Genomic DNA, 11,506 nt, shown 5'->3' on the forward strand with positions numbered 1-11,506 from the left:
TTGTGTGGGCGGAGGAAAAAGCCTAGTATTTTGTCCGTCCTGAAATTTGATTCAGAAGTTCGGGATCCTGGAAGACAAAAAGCAAACGGAGGGGGAGGGAAGAAAGGCAGACGAGGACGGAGGGTTTTTTTTAAACTGCGAGGAGAGTAAACTCACCCAAATACTCCGCAACCTCCGACTAAAGTAAGTTCATTTATAAGAGTAACGCTTCTTGTTCCGCTCATCAGCACATTTGGGCATTTCGTTTCGCCAAAGTGAGGCAGGTTTGTCTGTGAAATGAAATGAATCGCTTTAATTGCTGCTGGATGCCACAAAATACACGATTCGTGATTTGTGAATGACCCGTCCTTTACGCGTAGCTTTCACGCGTGCGTTTTCCCCTCATTTGATTTATTTATCTATCAATAAATGAGGTGTTTCCTGCAGCTGCTACACTGAGCCCGAGAAGCTTCGTGGAGGAGGCATCGTATAAAGTTTTTGTTTTCAGAGAGTGGCTCAACACTGAAGGGAAAGTTATTTTTCAGCGGGTTTTAAAGCCACATACCCCTCTCCGCCCCCTACGCGCCACATCCAGGCCAGCTCCGATAACCGCCACCGACATTTATTCCTCCAGACCTTCAAGCCCCGTGGCTCCTAATTGATCTCTATACATGGTAAGGTCCTCGCTTGTTTGGAGAAACGTCGCCGTGCGCGCCCGCTCTGCGCCACAGTTGGTTGTGCGCCAAGAAAACCCACAGAAAAATGCTCCAGATTCAATCTGCAGATGTTAATGAAGCCTTTGAAGACAAAGGCGCGTGACTGATGTTATTTTACGCACACCTGGCAGACGCTTTTGTCCAGTAAGTGCATTTTATGTGCTGTAGAGTTCATAAGTGCTGGAAACATTCGTCCGTGTGTATGCATATGTGTAGAAAACAGTCATAAATAAATATGTATTTATAGATTGTATTTACTGTTGTAATACAGGAAAAGGTAGTGTTACAATAACTGCTTAGGATTATTTGTGATATCAATAGTGGAGTTGAAGTAGTCCATGAAGAGCCATAAAGGAGATGTTCCAGTAAGCTGCTTCTGTGCTTTTTTAGACCTTTTTAACTAACTTGAACATCTCTGGTTCAGTTTCACATCATGAGATGGGAACAGGTGAAACGTCGCCCTGTTTCATCCTCCAGAGTTCTCTTAGAAGAAAGCTAAAGTCTGACCTCACAGTAGCAATGTAACACAAGATTTTCCATGAATCCACGAGTTTCTGAATTGAAATCTCATCAGTGTTATAATCCTGTGTTTTTTGGATTTGAAATATGTGTTTTTAAAATTTGTAGCTTCTAAAACTTTGGTCAAAGCTGCCAGGACAGGAAATACTTTTCACAAGATGCCGAGAACTGATTATCAGTACTGAAGGGACGTGTAGTGACATCCACACTTCAAAATATAACTTTAGAGATCCCTGATGGTGACACACTGAGCAGTCGGAGCACTTTGCTCAAGAAAGATTAGAAACAGGGGGGGCGTTATGTGAATACTTCCAGTGCCTTTAAATCTTGTTAATAAACACATTATGTCTCATTTGTTTAATCAGTATGTGAGTAAATACACATTTAACATTTCTCCCTGTTTCAGTTTTGCTCGGCAGGTCAGCTGTTTGCTGTAGCTTCATGGTTTTGGGCTTCTTATCTCCCAAAATATCGATTTGCTCCTTTTAGGTGAAAACGGTCAAAGCATATTTATTACACCTCTGCAGTGCTTTCCATTTTACTACATAGATATTTGAGTCATCCTGCTGCGAAATACGAGCCAAAAGGAAGCTTTTAACTAATAATAAGCTCCCTCCAAAGTGTTGAAACCTGCAGATTCACACAGTCTCATGTGTGATACGTTTAAAGGATGCAGGGCAACAGCACGGTGCACGCCAGCCACCTTCTGGACTTCCCGCTGTAGATCATAAAGCTGGAGTCTGTGATTATTGTGACGTGCTTCGATGTGCAAGAGAGTGTGACGCATTCGTGTGCTGATTTCCTGAGTTTCTCTACTGACAGGGATTCAAACCTGATGAGAAAGTGTTCCCAACAGAAACAGGGGAAGATAAACTTTGACATCCTGTCAGTGATGATTATTGTATAACCATGTGCATAAACCCATAATTTCCTCTATCCTCCCCCCAAAAAAGCCCGCATAAAGTCCCAGTGAAGTTTCTGAGTGTTAGCGTCTCCCTCAGCGCTGACCTTTCCCCTGAGGTCAGGGCTGTTCTGGTCAAGACAAACAGATTCCTGAAGCAGGATATAAATTGGGCCTTACAGGTAGAAGAAAAGCGCAAAGACAGCAGAGGCTTGAAAGAAAGCGGATTACTGACGATATTTAAGGGAAAATAAAGATGAATCACTGTGTTTTCTCGGGGATATTTTTTCAGACGTGTGTGTTAATCAAGCTTTTCTGACACTTTGGGGAATTAAGGTGATTTTCTCCCTCTTGTCTCTTTCCGCAGTCTGATGTTTTAAACTGATCTTGGCCTGATTTCCACCTGGACCTCTTCCTGCTCCTCTCAGGCTCTGTGACTATGAGCACCTCGGGGCTTCAGGCCACTAACCGGCAGAATGCGAAGGAGCTCGACAGCATGAAGGAATCCATCAGCGATATCATCAACCAGCTCCAGGACATCGACCCGGCCAGGCTCTCCTTCTCCCCCTTCCTGGATCTGGACACTCAGATCTCTTTGGCTCCGGTGTCAGACAGCCCCGAGTCGTCGGTGGAGGAGCTGCACTCGTCCTCCCACTCTGTCTCCGGCTCCCAGCGCTCGCTGGAACCGCCACCAGCGACGGATCAGCCAAGGAGTGAGTTATTGCCGCTGCTTTTTACTGTCTCCTCGTCGGAGCTGTAGGATTTGAAGGGAGGCCAGAGCAAATTAGCAAAAGCTAAAGTCGGATTGAGTCCAGGCTGGATCCAAATAGAGTTAGGACAGAGTCTGCAGAGGAAAAAAAGCATTGTTTGTGTTGAATGGAATAAGCTAAGAGCAATTATATCACAAAAACATTAAGAAAAAACAAGTTAAGTCATTTTCCAGAAGAGAAAAAACTTTTAAAATCCTTGACTTTAGTCAGATTTTGGAAAAATCAGCTTTGAATTCTGGGTAAAATATCATAAAAACTTGAGTTGTGTTTTAGGAAATGGAGCTTTTTTTTGTAAACAAGACAAACATTCTTATAATTAGATTTAATATTTGTGTGAGAGAACCAAGTCCAAGCTGTGAGGGAAACAGTTAAAGTTGGTGTTGGTGGGTGACTCCCATCTGTAATGTGAAGTGTCCAGATGTTTGTAACCCTTCTCAACAGCTTCTGGTGTTTAATGTGTGCTGTTTTGTGTCCTTGCAGCAGCGGCGGTCTGGATGTTTTTACGTTTCGGTCCAAACCCTTTTTCTAGAGCTTTAATTTGTGTCTGAGGGCTTCTGTTGGTCTTTGGGCTCTCTTCTGCATATCGCACCCGTCAGATGCTTAATTAGAAGTGAATGAAATGTAATGAAAATTAAAGATGACACGTGGTTTTTGTGGCAGTCGGGATGCACCTCATGATGTACGACTTTACTTTTTATAAACAAATCCCATTTAAAGACCAAAACCAACAGCGAGTTGGTGCGACCGTCTACACTTTAGATAGATTTTTAAAGAAGTATCTGTACAGGACTATTTTCTGTGTATTAAAACACAACCCTTTGGTTAAACTATGTCACACTTTTAGTATACAGAAAATTTAATTCCTTTCACTGGTTGTTGGTTGTTTTGGTCCTTTTCATTAGATTATTTGACAGTAATGCAAATACACTCACATCGACCCGTCCAGGCTCTCCTTCTCCTCCTTCCTGGATCTGGACCTTCAGATCTCTTTGGCTCCGGTGTCAGACAGGCCAGTTCATTAGGGACACCTTGCTAGTACCAGGTTGGGGCCCTTTTTTGTCTTCTGGTTCTTTTAGGGCATTGATTTAACAAGGTGCTGAAGTTTGATTGAGATTTGTTGGCTGCATATCCATGACATCAATCTCCCGTGCTCTATTGGATTGAGATCTGGTGACTCTGGAGGCCGTTTGAGTGCAGTGAACTGATTATCTATCAGCTCGGAGCGCTCTAAAAGGTCACCTCTGACATCAACAAGGCATTTCCATCCAGAGTGCTGCTGCTCACTGGATTGCTTCCCTTCGTCAAACCATTGTGTTGTGCAAGAAAATCCCAGCAGATGAGCAGTTTCTGAAATATTCAGATCAGCCTGTCTGACACCGACGATCCTGCCACATGCAAAGTCACTTAAATCACCTTTTCTTCATCCTAGTGTTCAGTTTGAACCTCAGCAGGTGGTTTTGATCATGTCTTCACGCCTAAATGCACTGAGCTGCTGCCATGTGATTGACCTAATAAAATGGCCCGTGAATGCATATATCATTACTACAGCTCAACCAAAGATGAATTAAAGTTCAAAGCAATTATTAGACTCTTTATTGGTTCATTTAAATGTTTTGATAGATCTTTTTTTCCCACACATATTTTCAGTAGCATTGAAATGACTAGAGAAATAAATAAAACATAATAACAAACCTTTCAAATATAGATTTCACAAATGTGTACACAAAGCCAGCCTGTTAAGGACACTGTGTATTAGGCTAATATTACCTACTGTTTACATGCTTCGAATACTAAACTATGAACAGTCATTTATGAGCAGGCCAGCAGCCTGTAGAAATCCAATCCAATGTAATTAGTGTGTAAGCACCGCAGTTCAACCACGTAAACTAGAGGTGCCACTAATTGCTAATCTTGTAAGAACAGTTTATATGAGTATTTCGACTCTGCTTTGTATTTTGAAAGTAAGAAAGTGAATGATTGATTGGAGTAAGTCTGCAGCTGATTGCTTTTGATGTTTGTTTTTTTTAAATGTGCTCTGATTCGAACAGGCTCTGCTCCTTGCCACCAGCAGTCTGGCGTCAGTCTCCCACAAGAGCCTCGAGCGCATCGTGGGGAGGAGGGGGAGCTGGATCAAACTCTTTCCAGTCCTATCATCACGGCGCGCAATTTGGACGCCGCCACGGAAAACTGCGTCGGCCCTCCAACCCCGGCCTCTCAGGGAGACATTCCCAACGGCACAGACGCACCGAGATGGAGTCCAGAATCCACCAATCTGGACTGCACTGTGGACGAGGGTCGGCCTCTGATAGGGCCGCCGCCGGAGAGCGTGGAGCTGGCTGTGTGGAGCTCCGAGGGCCGGGGAGAGACTTGCGTGGCTGCGCGGGAGGCTTCGGATCGGGGGCAATGCCGCTGCTGCCAGTGCACATGCTGTCAGAGCAGCCGAGTCCCCGCTTTCTTCTCGGTGCTGGCCTCGCTTCTGTGTGCGTCCGGGATCCTCTATGCACTCTATTTCTACGTGCCCATCAAACCCCCTGACTTCCCTGACGTAACCAGCCGCATCGTTTTCACCTTGTGCTGCTGTGTGGTGGCCGCTGTCCCCATCCTGCTCGGTATGCGTCTCACAAACACACACACCTGCACGCTGACATTCAAAAACAGCCATGTGAGAGCCTTGAATGAAAGATAATGATTAAGAAAGGATTTGGTTTGTCTGGCTGCTTTGTCTTGGAATGCTTCAGTGTCTCCTGTCCTCTTTAATTTCATGCGCTTTCAGCCTCAGTAGCAGCAGACGTCTCCCAGGCCTCTGGGGAGAAGCATAATTTCCTTCTCCTTCACATAGCTTTAAATGGAAACTACAATAAGAGGCTGGCTGTGTCCTTCATCTCCCAGGCTGTGGCCTAATTGTTGGAGAACATTTTAATCACTTCCCAACCGAGAGTGACTCGGAATAAGAGGGCAGGTGGTAAAAAAAAAAAAGGTCAGGCTGGTAGCTGTGAGGAGCATTTGCATGTGGGCCAGTCTGCTGGCGTTTGCTTCACATTCAAATGATGGAATTGCAAAAACAAAGTGTGCTGTCAGGATGAGCGCGCTGTTTGCGGAAAGATGGCCCAGATTCAAGATGCTAACTGACTTATTGCTCCTTTATCCCTCGCAGCGATGCTCATGGGTGCAGCCTGCCAGTTCTGCAACGGCTCCTTCGATCTGCAGGAGTCGTTTCCCAGAAGAGGTGCGGTTCAGCAGCTTTTCGTCACCACATCCCTGGAGCAGTTACTCCTCTATGTCCTGAACCTTGTTGTTATGGCTGCGTTACTGCCTCAAGACCAGCTGAAGTTGGTGCCTATCCTGGTCATAATGTTCATCTTTGGAAGGTGAGGCTCAAAAGCGAGAAAGGTGGAAAGCTCCTGTGAGCCAATGGGGTTGGTCCGACCTTACCGGATGCACGATTTGTTTTTCCTTTCTTCCCCTTCTGTGGTCACTCTCTTCCCCATTCTAGCCATTTGAATTACCCACTGTGGATGGGCCTGCTAGCTGCTGGCTTGTTGGAGGACTTTACATAAACGTCTCAGCAGCCTCCACGTCAGCTGAATTTCCATAATCCTTCTATCTGCGTAGCCGGAGTGCTACACAAATAAGGACCAATAAATCCGCCTAAAAGTCAGGTCTAGAATAACTCCACACTGTTACACACAGATCACTTTGTTCCCAGCAAAGAACTCTGACATTTTAAGATGAGACCGTGATGTCCGCACGGAGAGTTAACCCTGTAACGCCACGTGTATCATATTTGACTTTTTGAGACCTCTACATCACCAGTAACACATTTTTAAGTAATAAATAGTGGATTTGGCAAATACGATATAAATTAAAACCCATATATGCAGATTAATATTTAATATCTTATTTTTTTATTTGGCAGAAAAGTCAATAAAGACAGGCTTTATTGAATATTACACCTGCAACAACCTAAGAGTTTCTAGCCATCCTGGCAGCCAGGCTTTCCTGTGAGCCCAGTGTTGTCATCAGTGTGCAAACGTGCTAATTAGTGACACTTTTTTCTACTTCACAGACCAGAATTGAGAAAAGTCCAGAGTTAGTACACTGAATAGGAAGAGTGCAAAATGCCAACCCCATGTTGAAACTAGACAGAGGTAAAGGGGACCAAGACCAGTTGTCAAAAGGTTAATGACTTTTTGTTACAGTTGCAAAAATAAAAAGGAAACCCATTTTGAGCCAGCACTTTAAGGAAAGGTTATTGAAAGATGTTTCAGTGATCAGTAGTTCACGCAAAAGTGTGACAACCACACACGTTTTCTCCAAAAGCCACGGAGTTTATCCTCTGTGCACCATAAATGACGGCGATGGCGTTGAGATAGTTATTTTAGTCCAAAGCGATGCACTGACAGGCTGACACTGCCGTTTGTAGAGCCACGCCACTGACAGGGCTAAAAATGAACACAACCACTGTCATTAACAAACCCAAAGAGAAGCTCTGGCTCTGCGTCACAGAGCGGTGCAGAGCTCAGACTGCGAGCCTCAAAATTTGCCAGTTTTACAAAGTGAAGTTGGTTTGTGCATCTGATTTATCAACCATCTTATTAGATATTAGTTAGGCCTCATTTGTGACCTCCTGAAGTTTTGTCTCCTTTACTTTGGTCTCTAAGATCTGAGTGAAATGCAGCATCTGTCTCTTAACCTGCTCATTTAAACAGCCCGTCGCTGACTGCGTCTGCACTGCTGTTTGACGCTGGACGGGTATTACTCAGTTGGTTTTTAAAGCTGAGCAGCTGTCTGCTGTGGCCAGTAAAAAACGAGAGTACAAAAAACCCCAGTAAAACTGTGGTTTCGAAAGTTGCTATAAACTGCTGAGAGCTGTTTGTGTTATTGCACCCACTCCCAAAAAAAGGTCAATTTATGACCCTACAAATCGATTGTAGCAACATTTATTGCAGTGCATTGAAAGGCGTATATGTATTTTGGGAGACTTTATTTAAAAATATGGAGTTATTAAACATGTCTGGCAGACTGAGCTTAGCCGATTGGAGGTAATGCTGGTGGGGAAGCTGTGAGTGTCTGATTTCCTGTTTGATGTTTTCTTCTCGTGCTCCTCAGGCTTGTTTACTGGGTCGCCCTGAACACGTGCGTCTCCTGGCGAGGCTTCGGCTCCGGCCTGAGCGTCTTCCCGCTCCTCGCCATGGTGGCTCTTAATCTGTTCCTTGTGTACATGCTCCATCTCAGAGAGCCACTTTTTGGCTCTCGGGACGTCCTCTATAATCAGGTCACCCCCTCTTCCTGGTCATCACAGAGCCCGAGTGCCACACCAGACATCCTGGACGCTCAGTGAAGAGGCGAGCTGCCTGCTTCCTTCTCCGAGAGGAGGAGATCTTTCCAAAAATAGCCCATTCCTGTGGTCTGCAGTTCAGCACAGCTACCCGTGCTGCCACTGCAACCTCCAACTCTGTGACGGCTTGACTTGTGTTTTCTTGCTCCTCCCTATACACAACCTTTTATGTGGATTCATGCTTATTATCTGAAATGCAAGAGCTCCGCCTGCTAGTGGCTGGGGACGCCTTTGAACAATGCTGTAGTCATAAAACATTTGTCCTTTTAAGCTATTCCTGTGCCTACATTTAATGTTTTGAACTCTAAATACTTAAAAGCTCTGCTATATATACATACATATATATGGCTGGATTTGGTTTGACCGAAACACGAGCAAAGCAGCTGCAGTTGTCAGACTTTATTATTATTTGACAAAGTTTGTACATGATGAAGACAGAATAAAAGCCATTTTGTAAAAAACAAACAAACAAAAAAAAAAACAAATGAAAAAATGTCTTGCCGTTGTTGGTTTTCCATTGACCGCTCTTTGCTTTTGCCTTGGCTGGGCGTCTATTCCTGGAGAGACGGCGGCGCGCGTTTTCAGAGTTGGGACTGTCATTATGTGATAATAACGTGCTCCATCTCCACCCTGCTGGCGTCCTCGCTGCTGCTGATGAACTTGCTCGGTTTGTGGCACCAAAACGGGGCCAAAACAAAAACGAGATGAGACGCAGTGCGTTTCGTCTGACAACTGACGCTCAACTGAAGAATACCCAGGGATCCAGATTACTATAATTACAGCAGTGTTGACCCGAGGTATTCACTGAATCTGAATGCATATTTTTCACCGTCAAATCCAGAGATTTATTTGAGTTTTCCAAATAGCAGTAAAGATTGAACCACACTCACGCACGTTACAAACAACCAGCACACAGGTTTGTCAGCGTCAGACTAAGTAACCGGCTCTAAAGGTATCTGAGCACGGAGCACAGTGAGAGGGGAACACAGACGTTTTGATGCGTTTCAGAGTGAATGCCTGAAATTACTTTACAAATGACTGTTTATTAAAAGACCTTTAATTTCCTTTCTTATAAATTAATGTGCAAAAGTCTTGAGCCACCACTCTTTTGTTTTTCTTCAAAATATTTTGCTTCCAAGCAGCCAGACTGTCTGGTCATTTTTCAAAGTGATAAAAAGGCACCTAACTCAGCAGATGAACCTGCATTGTTTAAATGTAACACTTGGCAAAGAAATTGTATCTTAGTAGCAGAATGTTACAATAACTCATAATTTGTTCCAGTTTCTTTAGTTGAATCCACAAAAAAATCCAAAGAAAGTAACATTTTTGCCATAACAAAGTGAATCCCAAACAGCCACGAGCCAGAAACTGGGCATGGTGAGCAGAAACAGGACAAATGGGGGACTAAAGAAGAAGTCATGTCCATCTACTGACCATCAGACGTGGTCTCAGTGGGAGGATGGACCATTCTTAAGAAAGGGAAACGGGAAGAAAAGGCAGTGGTATGTCAAAGTATGTCAACTCTATGGAATCAGAAAACAGAACGAAAGAAAGTCGACATCCAAAGAAGAGCTTTGAGAAGTCTGGAGAAATATTCCAGAAGAAAGAAAGTTTGCCTGAGAGTTCGGACTGTGTTGAAGAATAAGTCAAATCAACCATGTACAGTGGTACAGTACAGAGTGAAATGAGACAACACCAAATATTAACTTTCTTAAGCTTGTTTGAATTGTACAAACTGTTTTTGTCTTCTGTATTTCCATGCATGTTTGCAGATGTTTCACCTATTTCCCATTTTCCTCGCAAAATATAAAGAAATTAGCTCAAGACTTTTGCACAGGACTGTATATAACATCAAATTTGGGGATTTCCTCAACATGTTTCCAAACAACTTTGAATAAACTTCATCTGTTACAAACTTCCTGTAAGCTGCTTTGAGAGTCAGCTGAAGTTCTGGATTTTTTTGGCAAGCAAAGTAATTCAAGTTTGAGCTTCTTTTTTCACACTCATAGTAAAATAAATTGGAGATTAATCGACGATCTGCTTGCTGCGCTGCTTCTCGTCTGTTCTGCTTTCATTTCATTTGAGATAAATTATTTTAAATCTGCACATAAAGATGTTAGATTAGCTTCCCATTCATCATCTCCATCCTCCTCCTGATGGAACCAAGAGGAAACAAACCATCACTCTAGGTCAGCAAATGAACAGAAAATTAACCATTTAAACACTTTTAGACATTTAAATCTGTTTACAGAGATGGATCAGGAGATTAATGAGACACAGGTTAGACCGTGCAGGACCTCTCGCTCTCTGCTATCAAACTGAAACCACAGACTGCTGCTTTCAGCCGTTGAGCAGCTCCAATAATAAGTCAGGCGCTCCTGCAGTGTTTGATGTTATTGTGCTCTCATGCTGGTGCGAACCTTTGGCGTGGCTGTGCTCTGTTTTCATGGTGCAACACTCACATGAATGGAGACAATAAGTTCAACTTCATCTGTGATCGTAAAGTAATAAAAAAAAGAGTCAACACGGACATATTTTAAATATGATCAAGCACACACACGATCATATGTGTTAGTGCAGCAGATATAAATCAGCCCTGGTAACATGACAGCGTTATTCGAGTGTGATAAATTTGATTTAATAAATGTATTTGTTATGACAACATGCTCCTGAATGCAGCTCAACCAGTAGAGCCAGGCTGTTCCTGCTGCTGCTCTGATTACCTGACATGTAAGTGAAAGTCAAAGCTCTGTTAATGCACTCTAATAATCTCCAAAGTAAGAGTAGCCACAACCCCACTGGTGTTTTTCATGATTTCTGAAGTACAGTGTAGTTGGCCAGTAATGAAACAGAAATGTGTTGTGTGGTTTTGCTCTAAAAATAGATAAAATAATAAATAAATTAAATAAAATGGAAATGTTTTATTGACTAATGACATAAATTATGTCCCTCAAACGGTTTACTTTTTGTTTCCTCTGCACAGAAACTAAAGTTGCACCTCAAACTGTGGGGTGGGCCCCAGTGATGGGACATGGAGCCACTGTGGGTGGGATGTAACTGATAAAATCATGCATCAAATGTGGGGCATTTCAGAAAACGTGTGAGGCTCAGTGAGTTAACCTCAGTCTGAATGTGTCACGGTGACAGTATCTGTGGATACTCTTTAGCATTGCAGAGGTTTTTACAAATGCATACATACACATATACATGAGAAACCACAGTCATAAATCACCCTTGGAGACGTTCAAGTCTGTCAGTAGCAATGTGCCTCCACTGGAGGCGC

The 11,506-nt window shown here is 43.4% G+C and overlaps 1 protein-coding gene across 3 annotated transcripts; it reads left to right on the forward strand.

Annotated features, from left to right (window-relative positions):
• The first annotated feature begins 50 nt into the window (after positions 1-50).
• On the forward strand, positions 51-10,138 carry LOC120734695 (transmembrane protein 79-like). 3 transcript variants are annotated; one of them, XM_040033671.1, is made up of 5 exons: positions 51-183; positions 2,483-2,828; positions 4,934-5,494; positions 6,040-6,253; positions 7,995-10,138. In XM_040033671.1, the coding sequence occupies exons 2-5, from the start codon at positions 2,555-2,557 to the stop codon at positions 8,224-8,226; spliced, it is 1,281 nt and encodes a 426-aa protein (XP_039889605.1). In that variant the 5' UTR covers positions 51-183; positions 2,483-2,554; the 3' UTR covers positions 8,227-10,138. The 3 variants fall into 3 exon arrangements, with proteins under 3 accessions (XP_039889605.1, XP_039889614.1, XP_039889620.1); XM_040033680.1 differs by lacking the exon at positions 51-183 and adding an exon at positions 2,403-2,415; XM_040033686.1 differs by lacking the exon at positions 51-183 and adding an exon at positions 2,409-2,413 and having other exon boundaries at positions 2,544-2,828.
• The last annotated feature ends 1,368 nt before the right edge of the window (positions 10,139-11,506 follow it).

Source organism: Simochromis diagramma, unplaced genomic scaffold (genome assembly GCF_900408965.1).
Source record: "Simochromis diagramma unplaced genomic scaffold, fSimDia1.1 OVJJ01000334.1, whole genome shotgun sequence".
NCBI lineage: Eukaryota > Metazoa > Chordata > Actinopteri > Cichliformes > Cichlidae > Simochromis > Simochromis diagramma.